At 38.7% G+C, this 22,947-nt stretch overlaps 2 protein-coding genes and 3 non-coding genes across 7 annotated transcripts; 1 reads left to right on the plus strand and 4 right to left on the minus strand.

Moving 5' to 3' along the window:
* Positions 1–1,596: 1,596 nt before the first annotated feature.
* fermt3b (FERM domain containing kindlin 3b) lies at positions 1,597–17,528 on the plus strand. The gene is made up of 15 exons (XM_042492918.1): positions 1,597–1,780; positions 3,551–3,690; positions 4,718–4,951; positions 6,290–6,406; positions 6,946–7,114; positions 10,965–11,067; positions 11,153–11,260; positions 11,787–11,921; positions 12,537–12,583; positions 12,757–12,881; positions 13,700–13,806; positions 15,238–15,459; positions 15,762–15,886; positions 16,220–16,361; positions 16,801–17,528. Exons 2-15 carry the CDS (start codon positions 3,567–3,569, stop codon positions 16,978–16,980), a joined length of 1,938 nt encoding a protein of 645 aa, XP_042348852.1. The 5' UTR covers positions 1,597–1,780; positions 3,551–3,566; the 3' UTR covers positions 16,981–17,528.
* trnaw-cca lies at positions 4,379–4,450 on the minus strand. Its single transcript has one exon. It is a non-coding gene; the product is annotated as a tRNA-Trp (tRNA).
* Positions 8,440–8,511, minus strand: trnaw-cca. Its single transcript has one exon. It is a non-coding gene; the product is annotated as a tRNA-Trp (tRNA).
* trnaw-cca lies at positions 10,080–10,151 on the minus strand. Its single transcript has one exon. It is a non-coding gene; the product is annotated as a tRNA-Trp (tRNA).
* On the minus strand, positions 17,074–22,938 carry trpt1 (tRNA phosphotransferase 1). 3 transcript variants are annotated; one of them, XM_042492920.1, is made up of 6 exons: positions 22,725–22,938; positions 22,400–22,481; positions 20,328–20,497; positions 18,768–19,002; positions 18,553–18,663; positions 17,074–18,213 (listed from the first exon to the last, which is right to left on the minus strand). In XM_042492920.1, the coding sequence occupies exons 1-6, from the start codon at positions 22,791–22,793 to the stop codon at positions 18,191–18,193; spliced, it is 690 nt and encodes a 229-aa protein (XP_042348854.1). In that variant the 5' UTR covers positions 22,794–22,938; the 3' UTR covers positions 17,074–18,190. The 3 variants fall into 3 exon arrangements, with proteins under 3 accessions (XP_042348854.1, XP_042348855.1, XP_042348853.1); XM_042492921.1 differs by having other exon boundaries at positions 17,074–18,663; positions 22,400–22,476; XM_042492919.1 differs by having other exon boundaries at positions 17,074–18,663.
* Between the last annotated feature and the right edge of the window lie 9 nt (positions 22,939–22,947).

Here is a 22,947-nt window from a genome sequence, read left to right on the forward strand (position 1 = left end):
GATCTATACAGTCCTCGCCAGGATAACTGAGATGCACACATGGTGTGTAGACTAGTGTATTTATAAATATAGCCTATAAACTTTTTTTCATGTCTTTATTTAAACCATGCATAGGACCATGCATAAACCACATTAATCTCAAAAAGAAAAGTGATGATTCATGTCAGATTTAGTTATTATTAGCCCCCCACAGTAAGTGGCAGGATAATGCACAGAAGGAAATTTTACAGTTTAATTTTTAAGGTATTATTAAAGCCTATGGGGGGCACACTGACCAACCAAACAATCTAGCAAATGAGAGTTCTTTATATATATCTTAAAGGTCCAGTGTGTAGGATTTAGGGGCATTTATTGGAAGAAATTGAATATAATATTCAGAACTATGATTTTTTTATTGGTGTATAATCACACGAAAAAAGATTTGCAGTTTTTGTTACCTTAAACTGATAGATTTATATCGATGTATGGAGCAGGTCCTTTTCCACAGTCTTCCATGTTGTTTCTACAGTTGCCCAAAATGGATAAACACTGACTCTAGACAGGGCTATTCAGGTTTTCATTTTGCCCATCATAGTTCATTTACATGCCTGGCAAACGAGAGAAGTTTCACTTTTTCAGCTTCAGGCTTAGATGCCTCTATCCTACAACATAGACTTTTAAATACAGACTGTTTTTGGCCAACTCAGCAAACCCCAAAGAACAGAAAATAGTCACGAGGGCAACATTATTCTATTGCCCGGATATTGTGCAAATTGCACCACTGAATGCTAGAAAAAAAAAATCATCAGGCTTGTATTTAAATTTAGGTTTCACAAATAGATAAAAAGCCCAAACAACAGAAAAGTAGCGGCGAAGTTTTATTTTGACAAAATTTACACCATAAATGTATGCAGAAAAGGCACAAATTGGTGCAAAAAATGAATAAATAACAAGACTGCATGAAATTAAATGCTTGATGAAAAAAAAGTGGAGGATCCTGAACCACTCCTTTCCTATGTGTCTCCCCTAATGTTGAAACCTACACCTACCTTCATTGCAAGAAAGGTCATTTGCCCAAAATAAAACTATTGACGTCATTAATCTGTGACAGTATCAAATAATCTGGATTTTTCCCATAGACAGGAGGTTGTGTTTTGTATTAATTTAACTAAATTATTATTGTTATATAATAGAGCATTAAATTCGATGTAATGTAAATTTCAGCAGGAAAATACCAAGTTATCCACTGTCATAGTTAAACATTTGTCTATTCATTCTTTACTTTGCATCTGATATGTCAACAAAAGCTGCAACTAAAATTTAGGATCCATGACCCCACGCCCAAACTAGTCACTGCTGATCTTGCAACAGATATGTTCACTAATCAATCTACTGTATGCGTGAGTACAATTCTCAAGAACAGGGAAGAAAGATCAATTTGTGTTGTGTGTCTATTTAACATCTAATATCGGGGATCCCACATGCTGTATGTCCACACATACACAATGCCTTTTTTGCATCATACACACTCAGCCTGTCAGTCAAAACTTTTCACAGCCCTTTTCACATTTCCGCCTGGCGGAAACTGACAAAAAAAGGAACAAGCCTTTCTTGACAGAAGTTGACACAAGCAGCGCAGACACAGCTACACAGACCACAACCTGCCCAGCCCGAGAGAGGAGAAACTGCTGCACATTTTCACAAAAAAAACCCCGGGAGACTTCATCATCAGTGATCTGACAGAGACACAGGAGTCCCCCCAATTTCCATTTCTGAAAACCCTGGACAGAGGAGACTGACGGTATTGTCTTTCAAAGTGCGCGTGTATGATGTGAGAGCGTGAGAGAGAGAGGGAGAAAGCGCACAGCGAGAGCGTCAAGGCAGCATGTGTGCGTGTGAGGCTTCTAAATATACAAATAAGGGGTCATTTATTAGGTCACTTCGCTCGACAAAGTACACTGTAAAAAGTGAAGTGGTCACAGATCAGAACTTTTATTCAGAAACATGCAAATTAAGAAAGCTTAGGCCTCCAAAAGAGGCAAGGAGGGGTGCAGGCATGTCATCCAATCATTGTTATACCATTATTTGTGATATTAGTTATTTAAAAATAAATACATGACGCAAAGACACATTTTAATCTTTAAATGTTATATATTTAAGATGGGCTTTCATGTTCATACACATGCAGTGGGTCTCTGTATTGGCATTGGATGAGCGACTCACCTTGGGCGGGTCAGAAAGCGGAAGTGTGCGTCCCTGGTGATAGTTCATGTTAGAAACAGGAAGTGCTCATCAAACTGGACATGTTGCCAGAATCAGCTCACCCATACAGTGTCTGTGTGTGTGTGTGTGTGTGTGTGTGTGTGTGTGTGTGTGTGTGTGTGTCAGTGTTAGTCAGTATCATGTGATATTGACCCATAAGTTTAAGTCTTTTTTTCTCATTGTTTATTGGCTTAAGTGTGATTGACAGGTCATCTGTCCCTCGTTGTTTCACAGATATCTGAAATATGAAGCAGGACTTTTGTTTTCAAATCTATCAAGTTCTGTCACATATTTTGAAAGTTTATTTATAGCGTACATAATTCAGATTTTCGCTGCTGTTTTACTTCAGAAAAATTAATTATAGATGGCTGTTAATCATTTCTGAAGTTAACATTAAAATGTGTGTATGTACATGTGAAATCCTATTTCATAATTAGGCAGAAATTCTGAAATGGCATGCTCTTGTTTAACCCTTTGAAACCGGGCTAATTAGCTTTATTTATTTCAAAACATGGGAATAAGGCAGTGAGCAATTTAAGAAGAAATTTCCAAGAAATCGGTAAAAAAAAAAAAAATACCTGAAAATTAGCACAAACAAGCAAACAACAAACAGACATTTTTTTTTTTAAAATGGGAAAGTAAAAAAGAAAAAAAGCACTGAAAACAAACTATTTATGATGGTGATATTTTTGTAAAATATTTCTAAATATAATTATGATACTCATGAATATAGATATCTGAACATTTTCCCATGCCCTTTTTAAATTTTAATCCACTAAGTTCTTTCCATTTGTGGGACATTATTTGCCAAATTTCTCATTGCCTTTTGGCCCACGGCCCAGAGAGGATTTTAATGTTGTCTTCAAGCATTTTTAGAAGTTATTCAAGTATCAAAGCAGATAATCTCTCACCCGTGACATATATAGGTCCCTAAAATAATAATCATTAAAACACTGAATTATTGAGTGTATAATGATACACCTGAACATTTGTCATGACAGACCTGAAGAAATGGTTTTTAATCAAAGTGCTGCAAAAACAAATGACCGTAACCGTACTGAATAATTACAAGCCTCGCTTGTCTTCTTCTTGTCCTTGGCTACTTTGTCTGAGCTGTCACTGAGGCTTTTTGTGCTACACAAAAACCCAAGAAAGACATTTTTCCACACATGACAGATCATCTAAAGAGGTTTTGTTGAGCAGCGTTTCATTACAAGGTGTTATCATTTTGAAAAAGTCTATAATTTCTTTCCTTCTTTTGCTCTCTCATGTTTGTCTTTCCTCCTTTTTGTCCTCTTTATTCTGTTAGACCTCTTTCTCCCAGTATGGCGGCGTGGGACCTGGCAGTCACAGTGGAGGACCTGGGGTCTGACGCGCCACCTGTCACCCTCAGTGTGGCCTCTGACCTCCATGTCGGAGGGGTCATCCTGAAGCTGGTGGAAAAGACACGTGGGTCACTGTCTGTCTGTCTCTGTTTGTCTCATACTCAGAACACAGACTAGAAACAGTTGTGTAATTTGCATGGACATGCAAGAATTCATATGTGGTGTAAAGGTAACACTTCAGGAGGATTTCACAAAACATCCTGCATGCTCTAAATTGTCAGAAGTCATGCATCAGTAAAGCAACATAAATATGCTTATGTTTGCACAAAATATGTTTTAAAATATTGTTTTTCAGTTTTTCATTTATAGCTTTTTATACCAGCCATCTTCAGCATGTGCCTCAACAAAGCAAACATATTCTCCAATCTGTCATACACTCTATTATTATTCTGATTTCGGATCTTGAAATGTAAAAGAAAATCAAATGTACCTGATAATTCTTCCTTTAAGAAGGCAAATGCTGTTTCATATCCAGTAAATCCATCTATATAGTATTTGAAAATAAGCAAAGATTTAGATGGTTATTGCAAAAGCCTAAAGCATCAGACAAGACATTTAAACATGATCGCAGTGTAGACTAGCTCACCTTTAATCAATTAATTCAAATTCCAGAGAAAGTCCTACTTGAATCATGTTATTATATGGAAATTCAGTGGCCACTTTGCAGGTCCTTGTAGTTGGATATTGCCCATACTTTTGCTATATACTGTATATTTTCTGTTGTGACCAGCTGAAAGGATAAGCAAAGACATTGACCCTGACGTGATTTGAACACGCAACCTTCTGATCTGGAGTCAGACGCGCTACCGTTGCGCCACAGAGTCTGTTGCTAATGACAGAAATAGCACATCTGAAAGAGAGAAGGGCATTTTGGTAGTCGACTAAAATTAGAATAATTTATGTGTCATATTGATTACTATTTTAAAGATTGCAGAGCTTTTGAGGTGAATAAATGTCTAAACTCAGAAAAAAACGAACAGCTAGGCTATTATTAGCAAGACAGCTTCGGATGTCAGACATCACAGCTTGAAACTAATAAAGTTAACTTTGTTTCAATTTGTTGTAACGTCTGTGTTTTGTGTCCTCTGCAGAGATAAAGCGTGACTGGTCGGACCACGCGCTGTGGTGGGAGCAGAAGCAGCGGTGGCTGCTGCGGACATCCTGGACTCTGGAGAAATACGGCATCCACGCCGACGCCAGGCTGCACTTCATGCCCCAACACAAGCCCCTGAAGCTGGGTCTGCCCAACGGCGTCACCCTGAGGCTCCGGGCCTGCTTCTCCAGCCCCGTCTTCCAGACCGTGATGGGCATCTGCAGGATGCTCAGTGAGGCTTTTTTTTTTTTTTTTTTTTTATAAAAAAATCACTTTCTTTCACCTTTCGTTTATTATTTTGTCATTTTTTGATCTCCACGAATCTTTCTTTTTTATCTGTCTTGGTAGCTTCCATTATTTTCCAGTAGTACACTTAGCCTACTCAAGTACTGTATTTAAGTACAAATCTGAAGTACTTTATTTGAGTCTATTGTTTTCATGCCACTTTATGGTTTTACTCCACTACATTTCAGAAGGAAATATTGTCCTTTTTACTTTGCTACCTTTTCTGAAAACTTAAGTTAACACTTACTTTACAAATTAAAATATTTGCACAAAAAGTATAAGAAAAGTCTATGAAATATGATGTTTTGTTAGAAATGAACAGCACACCTGAAACAATTAGTCCCATGATCAATCAGACGATTGACAGAAAATTGAATAGCTATTCTCTTTTTTATTTATTTTCTATTATTATTATTTTTTAGATTTTTATGGATTGGGTACATTTACTTTTAATACATTAAGTACTTGCTCTTGATTATACTAACTCACTTTTACTTGAGTAATATTTTCAATGCAGGACTTTTACTTGTAACTGAGTATTTTTAGTGTGGTATTAGTACTTTTACTTAAGAAAAGGATCTGTCCACCACTGCTAATTTCTACTTCTTTTTTTAACTTTCTACATGTGTCCCTCTCTTGTTTCCTTCTTTATTTCCGCATTTCATTTATTTTTTGTTTTGTTTTGTTTCCTTCCTTGTTTTTTCCATTCTATCCTTTCTCTCTTAAATTTTGAGCAAATCTGTAATGGAAACCCGCCTTCTCTCCCATAATTCAGATGGCATTTTGCAGTTCTTTGTGTGAAAAACAGCCTCCAGACTTTGATGAAGAAACAACCTAATATGTCTGTTCAACAGATCTAGAGAAATGGAAATACTGACCCTGACATGATTTGAACTAAAGTCAGACACACTACCAATGCACCACCAAGTCTGTCTGCTGCCAAAAAGTCAAAAGTCAGATAACAAGCCAAACACCAAATTCACTGTGCAGTTATTCAAAAGTCACTTCTGATGTAACACCTTTACTGTTTTCTTTGGTCCATAAGGTGTGGTGACCACATGAGTTTTCAGCTTCTTCATCCCAACTTCAACCTGAGCAAAGATTTACTCAACCAAAGTTAAACATACTAACACGTCACAATCTGTATGTTTAGATTTGAACATGAGACGCTCTACTGCTACAGCACAGAGTCATTTTACTTCCGTCAGTATTACAGCTGAGACGGTCAATCTGTTTAATAAAGATGATTACTTTTGCACCCATTTCCTCTCTGTTGTCCACGCAGATATCCGTCACCCCGAGGAGCTCTCACTCCTTCGGCCCGTTGAAGAAAAAAAGAAGAAGAAAGATAAAAACTCGGCTGAGGAGATCTACGACCTGTCCGAGGTTCCCCTCTCCTCGGGTACACTCAGCACACTTCATACACACTGCGACACGCACATGTTTTATAACTTGTGGTACTCGGTGAAAAATATTCAAGATTTATAGTAAACGCAGAAGACTTGAAATCTTTGAAAAACTTTCAAAATTGAAGAATTTATTTATTGCCTACATTTTCATTTTTCCATTATTTATGTGTGATTTTTACAACTTGGTAATTTAAATTTGAATTAATGCAAACCTTTGTGCCATGGATACAGAAAATCCTATAAGGTTCTTGCTTGTTTTTATGCATAGTCACGGCAAATCAGCTTAACTATATAGCAATATTCACTTTGTCTCGAGCCAGTTTTGCCTCTGAGAAATGATTTAGGTATTTGGTCTGAGACCAGTGCTTCTCTAAAGGCTTTATCCACACAGAGTCTGTAATCAGAGTGTTTTCTGAAGCAGCTAGCGTGCGTTTTAAAGCAGAAAGTGAGCCATGTATCAGAAAGTTCAGACTTTCTTCCTAACATCTACAAATTGAACTCTGACTGTAACTCTGCTGCACTTCCTTTGCAGTGTCACGACCCTGTCTGTATAACGGCATGCCAGCTCACTTCGCTGACTCACCTGAGATGGAGGCCATCTACAAGATGCTGTCAGTGACCCAGCCTCCCCCCACCCCCGAGGCCATAGCCAAGCAGTACCGCCCGGCCAGTGTGGTGGACAAGGCTCACATCCACGGCAGGTACGCCTTCACATGTCAGTATGTCAGGACTAGCAACAGTCAGGACAATAATTAGTCAACCGCAGAGTAAAAAATGACACTTTTCGGGTGATTATAGTCTGAATCAGAGCAGCTTTTCAGAAAAATGAGAGCTTGTGTGGATCAGTTATCCAGACGGCACGTTGTGTCAGGGGTGAGAGCTGTTGATAAGAAGCAACATGGCTCAATCTTTATTGCAGGCAATTATTTTTTTTGGGGGGGGGGGGGGGACTTTGGGTGTGTGGAGTTCGCATGTTCTCCCTGTGTCATTGTAGATTTCTTTGGGTTACTCCCACAGTCCAAAGACATACAGATCAGGTTAATTGGTGACTCTAAATTGGCCACAGGTGTGGATGGTTGTCTGTCTCTATGTGTCAGCCCTGCAATAGTCTGGCAACCTGTCCAGTGTGTGCCAAATGTCAGCTGGGATAGACCCTTAAGAGGACAAGCTGTCATGATTAATGAATGAATTTTTTGTTGGTTGTCAGACATGCTCCTTTTGTCACCACTTACCAAAGAACAAACTTGATAATTGATGCTGGGTTATTCAACACAACTTAGTTTTTTTTTTCTGACACTGCTGGTGTTCGTAGCTCCTGTCTCTCTGTGCTTTGTTCCCTCCTTCCTTTCACATCATCCATCCTTCTTAACTTCTTTTCCTTCCTTCTTTGTTTGCTTCTGTTCATCTTTCCACCACAAATGCTGCTTTACTGTGCCAAAAAACTAAATACTGGTTACAAGGAGGTGAATTGAAACGTGTTTCCTTCTTATGTTTTCCTGTACACTTGTCTTATACTGTCTTCTCTATCCTTGGTTGGGATAAGGGGGTTAAAAAGAGAAGAGGAAGGAGGAGAAGTTACGGCTCAATATCTGACGCACTATCAAAGAACATGGGGATGATTGATTAATTTCAATGTGGTGTCTGTAGTTGACCTTGGGCTGGAGTATTTTTGTACAAAAAACAAAGACATGGTATCAAAAGTACAGTTCCATGAGTACTGAAAAGGTCTGCAATAAAGACAATAAACAAATGCTTTTTATAAGCATATGTTCTATTGTATCCAATTGAGCGCACCCAAAAGATTTATCAGGCTGAGCGCATCCAAAGAGCACCTGAGCAGAAACCATAACTTTATCACTGCTGCTGTAACAGTACAGCTCCAGTTACATCGTGCATGTGTCATAACCAAGAGCTCCCAGAGTGTGTCCCAGCTTCCTTTCATAAGTCCTGGGTCAGGAGCACCACTAACCCTAACACCATACACACCACTTTCTATTATTTCATTTTCATGAACAAATAGAAATTTTGACCCTGACGTGATTTGAACACGCAACCTTCTGATCTGGAGTCAGACGCGCTACCGTTGCGCCACAGAGTCACCTGTCAGTTCATTAACTAAGAAGACAAACACCAGTGCAAGGGGGTGAATTGATACCGTATGTATTCTGATCTGGAGTCAGACGCCCTGCTGCTGCGGCACAGAATCTGCAAACCTTTTTACCAAACTGCTGACAAGTCAACACTGGAGGGGGGAACACAGTATTAACCGGAGGAAGAATTTATGTTTAAATGTTTAGTGCTTTATAAGCCATTTTAATTATTTCTTTCAGTGTAATTGAAAGGAATTCAAATATTGTTACCATTCTTTCTGGTACTCAGTATAAGTCAGAGTAATAGTCTACGTCCAGTTCTTCATAAACCACCTATTAAGTCCTCCAGGTGAAAGAGTCTGTTATTTTAACTACATGTAGGCTCATATTTTTTTCTGACAGTTTAATTGCTCATTTCACTGTCTCATAATTCAGATGGAGTTCTTGGTGTGAGAAAGCTTTCAGACTTTAATGAAGATATAACCTAATCTGTCAATTAAACAGAAGCAGAGAAACAGAAATCATGAGCCTGACGTGATTTTAACATGCTACTTTCTGATTTGGATCGTTGCACCACAGAGTCTGTTTTAAAGGGTCAAAAACTGTCAACTCATCAATTAACAAAACAAACACTCGTGTGAGGGGGTGAAGTGATAAAGTATGTTCTGATCTGAAGTCAGACACGCTACCATTGCGTAACAGAGTCTGTTCATTTTCCCACCAAACTGCTGACAAGTCTAACACTGGAGGAAGTACATTGAAATTATTTTTTGAAATTTTTTTTTAGTTAGTTTATTGGCAGCTAGGATCATTTATGTTTACATGTCTAGTGCTGTGAGAATAATGTTTCAGTTCTTGGGGTGAAAAAAGCTGAATCCAAATGTCCAGACTTCACTGCACTTGCAGTCTTGTGGATTTGCGGGCGCTTTACCGTGATGTCTGCGAGTGCTGTGGGTTGTCCAAATCCACAATTCATCCAGTCCACATGGGGCCTCAAGTGGATTTTCTACAGACTTCCAAAGAGTCCGCTTGGGCTGCAGATTTCACCACGCTTCATTGATTTAAAGCAATTAAGCATTAAAATGCTGCATAAATGATGTAGGCCAGAGATAATGTGTAACTTCATTCCAATACAGTACATGAATATGTAGAAGTATAAGCTATAAAGGTAGCGTAATCAAATTGCATTTTATTTTTGCAGCCTACCACAAGGTTAAAAGCTGTATAGTCTGATGTCAAATATCTAGTCTAAATTTGCCAAATTGTTATATAGAAATGTATGTATAGCATTTAGTTCAGTCAAAAAAGCCTATAGCCTACACAGGGTTTATATCTTGTTATCTGCAGACAAGCAGGCAGAATACAACAGCAGCAACCACCAACGAGTGAAACAGACTCAAGGACTTATTCAGCTGCTTGCTGTCTGTACAGACTTTCACATCACAAAGACTCGGTCCACAAGTCCAGAGGGTGGACATTTGGAAAGTCAAAACCTCTAGACTTTGAATTAAGTGACAGCTCTACTGTGTCCAACCATTATTTTTTTTATTTAACAAAGCTGGAGAAACAGAAATATTGACCCTGACGTGATTTGAACACGCAACCTTCTGATCTGGAGTCAGACGCGCTACCGTTGCGCCACAGAGTCTGAAATGTAACACCAACAAGTCAGCTCATCAGCCAAGAAACCAAACACTCATGCAAGGCGGTGAGGTGATAAGTGAGGTGATTTCTTTTTTTGTCCGTCAGTTAAATAAATCAACTGTGCAGTGATTCAAAGGTCACTTGTTATAACATTATTTTTCTTATTTCTGGTATTTGTGGTGGGCCTCTTAAATTTTAAGTACAGCTGCTTATTCCAACCTCAGCCTGAGTTAAAATCTACTTACCCCACCAACCAACAGTCTCAGTGTCCCTGACATGAACTGAATACACAACTCTCTGATCAGGAGTCAGGCACGCTACCATTGCACCACCAATGCATCAGCCAAGAAACCAAACATTACTGCAGGAGTGTGAATTGTCAAAGAGTATGATTTCAGATGTAATATGTTTTATTAACATGTTCACTGATAAAGGTATCGCTACCACTGCCATATAAATGGTTTAAAATTTGAGCTGTTTGAAGGATTACAGGCTTTGATCACTGTGATTTCAGCAACATAGTTATCAGGATAATTTAGTTTTTCACATCTCTTATGTTATTTATTTATTTATTTATTTATTTATTGGTTTTCTTTGACTCTCCCACTGTGCATTTCTCAAGCTCAGATCTATGTAATCGCTCAGTTAATGACTTATTGATTCATGTTGGAGCATTAAGACAGATACACAATAGTGCTCTGACACTGGGTTTGTTTTTCTGTTTTTTTTTTTGTTTGATGGTAAATGGAGCTTTTACATGCACACCATGTTCCACATAAAGTCATAAACAAATACTTATTCTGTTTCCCTCTTTCAGGTGGCTGGACTCGTCCCGTTGTCTCATGCAGCAGAACATCCAAGAAAATGACAGACTCTGGCTCCGCTTCAAATATTTTGCCTTCTATGATATAGAACCGAAGGTGTGTGTCTGTGTGTGTGTGTGTACATGTGTGTTTGGTTGCATTTTCCCTGTGATCTGACTCTTTCTTTCCTCTGGCTGTGCAGTACGATGTTGTGCGTCTGACCCAGCTGTATGAGCAGGCACGCTGGGCCATCCTGCTGGAGGACATTGACTGCACTGAGGAGGAGATGATGCTGTTTGGAGCTCTACAGGTAGAAAAGTGCTGCTGCTGAAGGGAAGTGTACATAATAAACAACAAAGATAGAAACTTTTTTTTTCAAGTTGGAAATGCAACATAGGAAGTGAGCATTTCCCCCCCATGACACTCTTTTAATTTCACAATAAACAGGATTTTATTGTCCTCATTTTCTAATGCTGATATTGTCGACATAATAACGTGTAATAATTTAAATTTTTGTTGAGGTGTGGACTAGAGTCAGACTCAAGTTACTCATTTGATGACGTCTGACTTGTAACTCCACTTGGACTTTTAACGTAAATGACTTTTCAGCAGAACTGGATCGTTTTTGACTTGAAAACACTTCATATTTGATACAAAAAAGTACGAAACAAATTATTTTGTCCATGCACGGACTAAGACAGTAAAATAACGTTGCTCCTGTTAAGAAATAAATGTTTCAATATCCTGATGACACAGCTTCTATAGCACACAATTTGAATTGTTTTTTTCAGTTTAATAGTGTGTCGCTTTTCTCTTTTACTCAAACTCAACTCTAGTACCACATTAGTAAGGTTTCCCAGTCGGAGCCCCAGATGCTGAGCTCCAGTGCAGCCATGGACGACCTGGAGTCCGCCCTGCAGTCCCTGGAGGTCAAGATGGAGGAAGGGAGCAGCTCCGCCTCCGAGATGCTGGTCAGACATATTGATTGTGTTCGTTCGCCACTGAGCTGCTTTCCGGATTAGAGTGAAGTTGTCTCACTTTAATCCTGACAGAGGGAGCAGACACTGACTTAAAGGAGCAGTGTGCAGGTTTTAGTGGCATCTAGTGGCCCAACGTAAACACACGAAAGGCCCTCTCTAGAGTCAGTGGTTTGTCTGTTCTGGGATTTTGTAGAAACATGGTGCCGCAACAGACTCTGGAAGTGGAGATATCCCTACGTAGCTATAAACAGCTCATTATAAGGCTAGTTTCAGGTTATTCAAACATAATTATGAATATTAAATTTCCTCTCTGCTAGTATATCCCCCTAAATCCTACACACTGCACCTTTAACAAACTTTTTTTTTTTTTTTTTAAATAAGATCTCATTATTCGAGAGTCAGAGATTTGGAATAATTTATTGATATAATGATCTTGGCAGAGCCTATTTGTTTTCAGGCTGTAACTCCTCTACATTCCTCCTGTTTTTGAAATGTGTCAAAACACACAGAGAGAAAAGTAGATAATCCACAAAATAATACCTTTAATAAGAAGACGAAAAAGAGAATTCTTTTATCCACTGAAAAACATTTTTATCTCTCATCCAGGAAAACATGACGGCACCAGAACTCAACGACTATCTGAAAATTTTCAGGTGAGAATAATTTTCCAAACACCCATCAGCATCGACATGTTTTCATCTCCTCTCTCAGATGTGATGCAGTGAAGCAAAGCACCAGATTCCTGAAAAATAACACATTTATATATTTTTTTCATTTTCCGGCCAGTGTGAAAAGATAACATGAGCCATACGACTGTGTGTTTCAGGCCAAAGAGGCTGACTCTGAAGGGATATAAGCAGTACTGGTTCAAGTTCCAGGATACCTCCATTTCCTATTTCAAGAGCAAAGAGGAGAGCATCGGAGAGCCCATTCAACAGATTAACCTCAAAGGTAATGAAGATATTATTTTTCATTTCTTTGTAAGAATGTTTTCCTGCTATGTCAACAATAATGTATCATTAGTTATCAATACGTATTTTATATTAGCTGTCAATGAAGTAGCAGTCATACTTTATTGACCTGTTTATTATGACTGCTTACCCAATGACAGCTGGGATAGGCTGCTTACAATGACAAGCGGTTCGGACAATGAATAAATGAATGAATGAATGAATAAATGAATGAATGAATGATTTAAAATGTTATGCATTGACTTCTTTTACTTTTCATATTCATTTGGTTATACTAACTTTACTTAAGTGACATTTTCAGTGCAGACCATTTTTCATAACAAAGTACTTGAACGGTGTGGTATTGGTACTTTTACTGAAGTAAAGTATCTGAATACTTACTCCACCACTGCATACTACAGTATGATGTCACACTTAAAAGGAAACATTAACACACAAAAACAGAGCTTTCCATATATGGTAGAAAAGTGAAAGTGCTGCTCTCAAGTTTGTTCTCCTCCTCTGTCTGTGGGAAGTTAATGGGATCACTTGTAATCCAAGATCAGAACTGTAAACCAGCTAAAAAAAAAGATTCTGGGCTCCGTGAAGAAATGATGTGTCAATTAAAAGGATATAAAACTAATGCAGATGACAACATAAATACAGGAAATTAACTGTCTGACTCCGCGGTCTCAGGCGTGGACAGTAAATTCAAGATGTCATGGAAGTGTGACTCAGTGGTGTCGCTTCATTTCTGTGTCTAAGCCGTGGATGTCAAATTTCAGTATTGGTTGGCTTTGATATTAATCCTGCACACAGGATGTGAGGTGGCCCCGGATGTTAACGTGGCAGCACAGAAGTTCCTAATCAGACTCCTGATACCAGCGCCTGAAGGCATGAATGAAGTCTATCTGCGCTGCGAGAATGTGAGACCACACACACACACACACACACCACACACAGCATACACACTTTCTCTCTCTCTCCATCTCTGTATGTGACATCTTGTCATTTCCACCACCTCTCTTTCAACACACTCTGCCTCTCCAGGGCCTAAAAGTTAAAAAAGGAGAACATGAAACAAAATTTTAAAACACCCTACACCAATATAATTTACAGCACTACCTTTTGAATCATAGCAAGCCATATTTTAACAAAAGTGTAACATGGACTCTTACAGCAAACAGCATCATATTGTCATAGTCCCCCAACCGATGAATCAGTGGGGTACCAGCCTATTATAAATAAATATTATGAAATTATAAAGGTTATAGTTTTTTTGTGTTGACTTTCCCTTTAAATTTCTCCAAAACTGTATGGTAAAACCACATAGAGTTTGACATGTACATATTGGATCTTTTTCAAATTTCATAACCTATTAAGCAAAATTGTGTGTGTGTGTGTGTGTGTTATAATGTAATTTGTGCTGACTTTGGATCTCCCTTTTAAAAATAAAGACAGTAATATAGCCCAAAGGAAAAGTAAAATTCAAAATTAGATCTCTTCTTTGTCCAGTCTATTTTCCTAAACACATCTGAGCTTAACAATTTAACATAAATATTAGAATTTTGACCATTTTCTCAAATTTCTTAGATTCAGCTCTTGAAAAATAGTCTTCGTCTTGTCCTGACTTCATCCCAATTCAAGATCTCAATGCTCTTTTTCCTCTCTCAATGCACTGATCTTTGTTTGTCTAAATGAATCCACTCTTGAGATAACGGATTCAAAAGAAAACTTTATGGGCTTATAATGAGTCTGCACAATTTCAGAATTTTGTCTTAGTAGTCAATTTCAAGTCTCCACTCTGGGTATTTTATCAGTTCTACTCTCCTTACCTCTGAGAAACCCATGAGTACAGCAAAAGATATCCAGCTGAGTTGTTCTTCTTACTCCTAATTTCTCCTTAAAAGAAGCGGATTCATGTCTGATGAGACAAAGAAAAATTCTGAGCAACAAAAACTTTTCCTCTGAGAGAATAATTTCAAATTATGATTGGATTTCATATAATATTCAAATTGGTGTCATTTTTACTTGGTATGTAAAATGCGGAAAATATTGCTGAAATTCAGGACTCGCTTCTTTCTTGTTATCTACTCAGAGCACCCATAACAACATGAATTGACAACCATCAAAATCCCCACCGCAGCTGGCTTGAAGGTGTCATTTTATTTATAGTGAAATGTATCACTTATTGTTAGATGTCCTCCTTGATAAGGAGGCTTCCACAACAAAACAAAACCAAACATAAAGTTCACCTCAGCAACCGTAGACTGTCCCTCTGCCTGTAGCCTACCTGCAGCTCTCTAACCACAAACTCACAAGTCTCCCTCTGTCTCTGGTTGTCTCTCACCCTGCAGGAGCAGCAGTATGCTCAGTGGATGGCAGGGTGTCGACTGGCTTCCAAAGGCAAGAGTCTGGCCGACAGCAGTTTCCAGAGTGAGATCCAGAGCATCCGCTCCTTTCTGGCTATGCAAAAGACCAGCTCTGGTTCCCATGGCAACACAGCTGCCAGTGATGAAAGCATCAATACTCATAGTCTGGTGTCGCCACGCTACCACAAAAAGTACAAAGCCAAACAGGTACAGGAGAGGAACTTGTACACAAAAAATAAACATAGTAAATGTAATGGTTTTGTACTATCAGGAGGCAAACAGCTATCAGATCAAGGCAACCTCTCATGTATTGATCCTGTACACAGGGCATGACATTTAGCAACGGGCCAAACTGAAATGAACTCAATCATTTTTCTGGACAGCAGCACAGTGATTCTTCACAGCTGAGCTCACTGTACAGTTCTGCGGCTGAAACTCCCACTTTGTGCTCACAGCAGCAAAAAATATAATTACATCTGACCTTTTTATCCTTTGTCCTGGTCCTCCAGCTGACCCCTCGTATCCTGGACGCATACCAGAATGTGGCTCAGCTCTCACTGACAGATGCGGTGATGCGCTTCCTGCAGATCTGGCAAGCCCTGCCCGACTTTGGGCTCTCGTACGTTGTTGTCAGGTAGTTTAATTTAAAGATTTCCAGAATTCATTGAATGCCAGTTAGCATTAATATATGGCAGTTTTATCACAACAGAGAGATTACTGTCGAAGTTGAGTCTTTTTGGAACAGAGCTGCACTCACTAGGAGGTGCACTTTAAGAAAATACACAATTTACTATTGTAAAACTACATTTAGGGAAGAACATGAAGCCAATTAAAAACTAAAATCCTTAAACCCTGAGTGTGATCCAGCAAGCGTACAAGTCAGTGAATTGTTACAAGTTTAGGAGAATTTAAAAAGTCTACAAAATTTTGAAAGAAAAACAAAGCTGAAGATGTTTTTGCTAAACAGGTTTAAGGGCAGCCGGAAAGACGAGGTATTGGGCATTGCCCCCAACCGCCTGATTCGCATCGACTTGGCAGTGGGCGACGTAGTCAAGACCTGGCGCTACAACAACATGAAGCAGTGGAATGTCAACTGGGACATACGACAGGTGAGAATAATCCACCTTCTGTCTGAGAGAGCAGTCTGCAAGATCTTTAACGTTTATTTCCAAGAATACGTGGCACTGAATCAGCTAGAGACCCTGAACAGCTCCTTTAGCTCTTTTTATTTAAGAGCTTGTGTTTCTACTGCTGATGGGATATACAAAGTTCTAAAAACTCTGTGACAACTTCACATAAGGTCAAAATGGGCAAATTAAAATGGACATTTCATCCCCAATACATATTTTCCCTCATACCTGTAGTGTTGTTCACTAATCTGAAGTGTTTTAGTGTGGGTTACAGAGTGTTGCTATCAGCTGTAGAAATGTCTGCCTTCTCTGCATCATAATTACACAGCTAAACTTTCAAAGGAACCTTTAATATATCATTAACACTCCCACAATTCAACTCACATCTCATTTCTGTTCCTGTGTCTGACTCCTCCAGGTGGCCATAGAGTTTGAAGGCAACATCAACATCGCTTTTAGCTGTGTGACTGCAGACTGCAAAATCGTTCACGAGTTTATCGGAGGCTACATTTTCATGTCAACGCGTAGTCGTGCGCAGAGCGACACGCTAAATGAGGAGCTTTTCCACAAGCTGACCGGCGGCCACGAAGCTCTTTAGGACTAAAACACACAAAAACAAACACCTGTGTGTCTCAACGGTGGGAAACCACGTGGAATAGGATTTCATGCTTCGTTCATCAGAACTGCACAAAACAAATAGTCAAAATAGGATTCATGTGTTAAACCGCTCTTGTCAGTCCATCTAGAGTTTTATGTAGCCTTATTTACACTCACATACGCACATACACTGTCATAATCTACATCAGTTGATGGACTACATGTTCAGACAGTTCAAGATCCTCGGTGGTCCTCACACTGACTTCCCCTTTACTTCAGGAGGCGGACTGCTGCTGGGCCAAACTGCTGGACATCTGGTCCAGGATCAGCAGGCTTGACACTCAAACTTGTGGAAATGTAAAATCAACAGTTGCATCAGCCGGCAGCAAATTTCTGTTTTGCCTCCTGTATCCTCCTTTGTCCAGAGCTGCAGTTTTACGGCCAGTATCATTATCTCAGCCAAGAATCAAAGAAACACATGCCAATATGATGTTTTCCCAAACTTAAGACAATCATTTATTAAAATAAATATAAGCAATTCACTTTTAATTCTCTGTTGTCTTCAGTTCTTATGGTCGTGACATATGGTGGTATTTCTGTTGTTTCTTACACAGGAAGCCCCGAACCATTTATCTCCCCTCACATGCTGTGTGTCCATATCTTACAAGAAACTGTTACAGTCCGTTAACTCAAACCACAGCGTCTGCATCCTCTGCTTTCCCATACTCAGTCATGTGACTAACCACATATACAGCATGTCTCCAAAAGTTCCTCTATTAAAAAAAAACAGCTGGTTGTTGCCAGCAGTCAGTGTGTCTGTAATATGAAATTATTTTGGTGGCCTGTTTGCCATAGTTTATTTTTCACTTACAATGCAACAGAGAAAACAAAACCGCTATACTTATAAATAAAAAGTGACATTTGCCAGCATAAAGTGATCAAACTGTCATATAAAAATAAAGTATGCTTCTCTCAAGCCATCCTGATCCTTTCAGGAGGGACACAAAGATGAAAAGTTTACCAACTTAGTCTCTTTTATGATGATTTCTGAATAAATTCTCTTATTGCTGAGCAAAATTGCCTCACCAGGATGCTCCTGCCAAACAACAAGTGTTACCATGGGAACAGGGCTAAGTCTCAACCAACCATGGGATGCTCGCATAGTCAGGTGAAGCCTGCTGCGTCCAATGACAGAATGGTATCCTCTGCTGTTACTGCAGCGGCAGGATGCTCCCTGAAACACAGAAGAAAAGTGACTTCAGTGAACAAGTTCATCATGCAGGCTCTCAATCCCAGTTTAAAAAGAGTCGCTAATACAATTACTGCCACCTCCCACTCAAAAAGATAAAGCAGGATGAAGGACAAATTTTAATTTAATTCTTTAAACTATGGTTTAAAAAATTACTTACAAATCTACGTCGTACCTTGTACTTAAACGGCATAAGCGAATTCCTGAAATTCAGTTATGGCTTTTGGTTTCGGTGTGCTTCCTGAACATTTTCAGTGGTCCCATCTGGCCACTCCTAAGGAAAATTTCTGTAGGCGCCACTGTCCATGTGAGAGTTTTTCTTACTTGTAGGTCTCAGTTTTAAAGCTCGGCTGAAGTATTTAGGGAGAAGTTTTCCCTCCACGTCGCCTGCAGTCAGCAACACACCGTTATCTGACCAGAAGAACTCGATTCCGTCTGTACAGATACAAACACAAGACACATTAGAGAGACTCTTGCCGTAACATACAGACTGAATCAAGTGTATCAATCAGACTGCATTCATTTGTGGCTGATCTTACCAGCGAGAGCTTTGGGGACATCAACATACACAGCGAGATCACAGTCTCTCCTCATGCCGCTGATGACGCCCTCCTCCCCTGGCAGGCCTGGTGCCAGGTGGATGTGTGTTCTCCTCATGCGGCTCAGGCCCTGCTGCCGGATGGAGCTCCAGTTGCGGAGGTAGGAGCCGTGAACAGCCTCAGCAGGGCAGTCTGGAGAACCAGCCAGGACCGGTTTCAGCTCCAAATCCATAACCTGCAACACGTATTAACACTGCATGTTACAGACAAGATGTGGGAGGCTTATACTGAGAATATTAATGTTAGTTCAATCAATGCAAGACATAATTTGAGACAATTTTAGGTTGTACACAGGCTGCACTTTTCTCCTTTCCAGCAACAGAAAGTATTTCCAGAAACATCACCCCTCCATGGGAAATGTTAAAAGGATGAAGGAACACTGTCTCATCAATTTTAAAGCTTTTAATGGGGAATTTAATCCAGTCCCACTTAATGCACTATTTGAGACTGTGGAAGCAGGTAGTGTGAGGACTAAGTGGGAGGCCAGAAAGCTTCTGCTGCAAAATCTTTCTACATTTGAAAAGTGGCTATGGGAGCTAGGGAGCGGAAAATTAGGTACTTTTGTTGTAAAATTTAACAACCTTTCATTATTTTCATGACCCAAAGATAACTTAATGTCAACTATTAGTGAGTCATTGTGTATTTGCTTTTCTGATTGAAATATGTCAAAAAGCTTTGTCAGGATATCTGCAATGTCTGCTGTGTAACCACCAACCACTTAATTTATTTACTCCTTCATTATGAAAACAATGAAAAAGGCAAAAATGATTGTTTTTTACTCGATTAAGTTGTAATACACAGAAAATAACAAACCTGCCTGTTAAGGAAAATTTGAGTGTGATGATGATTTTGTTGCTTAATTAATTGTGAAGACCTTGTTTTAAAATGTAACTATTTTCAGGTGAAGATGGGTGAAAAATTAGGGCAGAAATAAAATCCAAAGCAAATGAGTGTTTGTACACATCTCATGTTCTGCTGGCCTGTCAGTCTTTGCTACAGATGAGAAAAAAAACTAACAATCAAATAAACATAATTAAAGTTAAAAACGCATTTTAACACCAGCGTTGGTGCTATTCCCCAGAGTCTTTTTGTACCTTCACCTGACACTGATTTCACAGGATTAAAATTAGATTTTCCTTTTAAACTGTCAGAGGACTAACAGCATCTGTCTTCTGAAAATTAGATTTACATTGATGTTTTGAAGGTGTAAATTATTTTATTACATTTGTATGCACCGGGTGGAACAACATGGCAGCGTGTTTTGAGCTGTTGTGGGATGTCCCAGGGTTAATTTTCCATCTGAAGTAGGCAAATTGAAGTTATTAAAATTAGAGATAGCTGTTGCACAAGAAAGGAAAATGTTTTTACAAGCAATTTTAGTGTAAATTAAATATATATTGAATACAGCTTCTATCCAGGGCGATAATACATCCTGGCATGCTGGTTTGCTGATGAAATTAGATATCTGATTCTCTGTCCCATATTTCAGTGTGTCCATACCTGGACTGAATGGCCTTGACTGGCTCTAATCTGCAGGCGGCCGTTCTCTGGGTGCGGGCGAAGCTTAAAGCGCTGCTTGTCATTTGTTGCCACGACTCTTTCAACGTCTTCCAATGAGTATGAGCGGAACTGCCGGTGAGCCAGAAGTTCCTCCACAAACAGGAAGCCATCTATGAAAATAAGAGTTTATTATGGTCACATTTCCACAATGTGTTTTTGCTCTTGAATTTAACTCTTTGGCCCACATGCTGCACTGGATTACACCTATAATCTGCAAATATTGTGAGAAACTAAGATTACAGATGTCCAGAAAGGTAAGCCTACACCACATTAAATCCTACTGGTTTTTATTTTTCATTACGTAATAAGTTTAGGTGTGTTTGTGTGTGACATTTTGTCAAGATTGTGTATTTTTGTTTAATCTTGGAATTTCCAACTCAGCTCCTACAATAAGTCTAAAATACAATGTGTAAACAAAATTGTTACATTCATACTGTTAATTACAAAAAATGCAACATCTGAAACCCACTCAAACTGCAATTTTTGATGTCAAAGCCATCAAAGTATAAACCCATGCACTGTATTATTACTGAGTGTCATTCTGAGCTTTTGCCTTGGAGTTTGTCATTTTTACTATTTTTCACTCGATTACATCATTTTTACCATATTTGGCATATAGGGAAAATACATGCTATTCCCACCAGGTGCACTGTCACAATCAATGTTGCGGTCAAGTGTTTTTTGTTTTTGTTTTCATCTAAAAACAGTGGCATCATGACATGGATTTAAAGGTTTAAATTCTGACAAATAATGAATATTTGATATTTATGATTAGGACTGATGTTGGTTAAAAAAAAAACTCAACAACAGTAGAAAATCATATTTAATCATAATTTAATTATATATTTTTTAGACGTTGATTTTGAAAAGCACATTTTGTGCGCAGAACGATATGAGTGTGTGTAATATTAAAGGGCCCTAAGGGTTCATTCAAGTGAATCCTAAATGTGTGGTATTTGTGAAACACCTGTTGAGTGGGTAATATGAAGTATAAAATAAGCAGCCAAAAACATAGTTTTAATAAAGTTTTATAACTGATATATCACGTAAGGCAGACTATATCCTAGGGGTGGAACAAAATATTGGTACACTTGAATATCTCTATGTTATGTTTTGTGATACTATATTGATTTTCAAAAACAATGCATGCATTTTTAACTTTTTTAACTTTTTTCCATTTTTAAACAATTCTTAACCCAAAAAATCCTGCAAGCACTTTTATTAATGTTTTAACTTATATTGGAAAATATTAATTCCTTTGCTTAGATTGCACAAAACGTATGCAATGTTGGATGTTACAAAGAATGCAAACACAAATTCCTCTGATATGAATGTTTAAGTCTGCCTTCTTCCAGCCTTAACATTATAAGTGAAACTGATTAAGGGCTGTGGGTAAAGAAAGTACGTTGACAAGTTCTTCTTAGTTTCTCCTTCACTTTAATGTTCATCCATAGAACCACAACTCAACCGAACACACAGCAAGGTGATTCGTCACTTCACATCTCACATATCACTATGCGATAGATCACTATCCTTGACCTTAAAGGGAGGGTGCACCATATTAGCTTAACTTATTTGTATATTATCCTTATATATTAACTTATATTAAGTTAACTTATTTGTCTAAATAAATCAGATAATAGAATAAGGTCATCTACCAAATAAAATAAATCTTCACAAAAATAAATCTTATCTTAAATTTGCATTAATAAGTTAACTTTTTGTGCACATAGTGGTGTGTTCATTAAACTGTGACAGTTTTCCTAAAATCAGATTTTTAAAAAAGTCACAATATATTGTCTTGCTCACAGTATCACAATATACCGAATCATAAGTCCCACTATGTACCCCAGCCAAAGATGATCAGAGGAAAGGAACTGTAGAAATGCTTTATATTAAACAGAGAAATATAAATCTAAGGTCCATGCTTGCTGATTAAGCTGTGTTAGGATCTATGACAGTGTCAGTAAAGGGACACTTGTGATACGTGGACCAGATTGTGAGCAGCTCACCTGAACCCATCTGAAGACCCATCTGGTTGGCTCCATGGCGAAGAGCATAAGACATGGATTTAGATAGGCGGACATCTCTGTCCTGGAGACATCCATAGTACACACACACACACATACACACACACACACACACACACACACACACAGAGAGAGAGAGCTCTAATTATAGCTCTGGTTTAAATATAGGACCTTGACTTCACCATACCAAGACATCCATACTGCCTGTTTTGATACCAAACACAAGGCTATCAAGAGTCAGAAATCAGTATCTGAACTACTAAATAGAAGTGGCAATATCCCAATTTATAAAGCTGAAATCTCTCACCTCTCCACCACGACCTCCTCTCTTCCCTCTCCCTCCTCTCCCTCCTCTTCCTCCTCTCCCACTATCCATAAAAACAGACAGCTCAGTTATTCAGACCATAATTTGAAGCTGCTGTACACTCCGCTTTAAATTTACTGATTTTAATTCAGCAAAATGTCACAGAAGATCACACATGTTGTCGTTAAACTCCTGTAAACAAACGTGCTGTGTCCCACACTTCCTG

Source organism: Plectropomus leopardus, chromosome 9, assembly GCF_008729295.1.
Source record: "Plectropomus leopardus isolate mb chromosome 9, YSFRI_Pleo_2.0, whole genome shotgun sequence".
NCBI lineage: Eukaryota > Metazoa > Chordata > Actinopteri > Perciformes > Serranidae > Plectropomus > Plectropomus leopardus.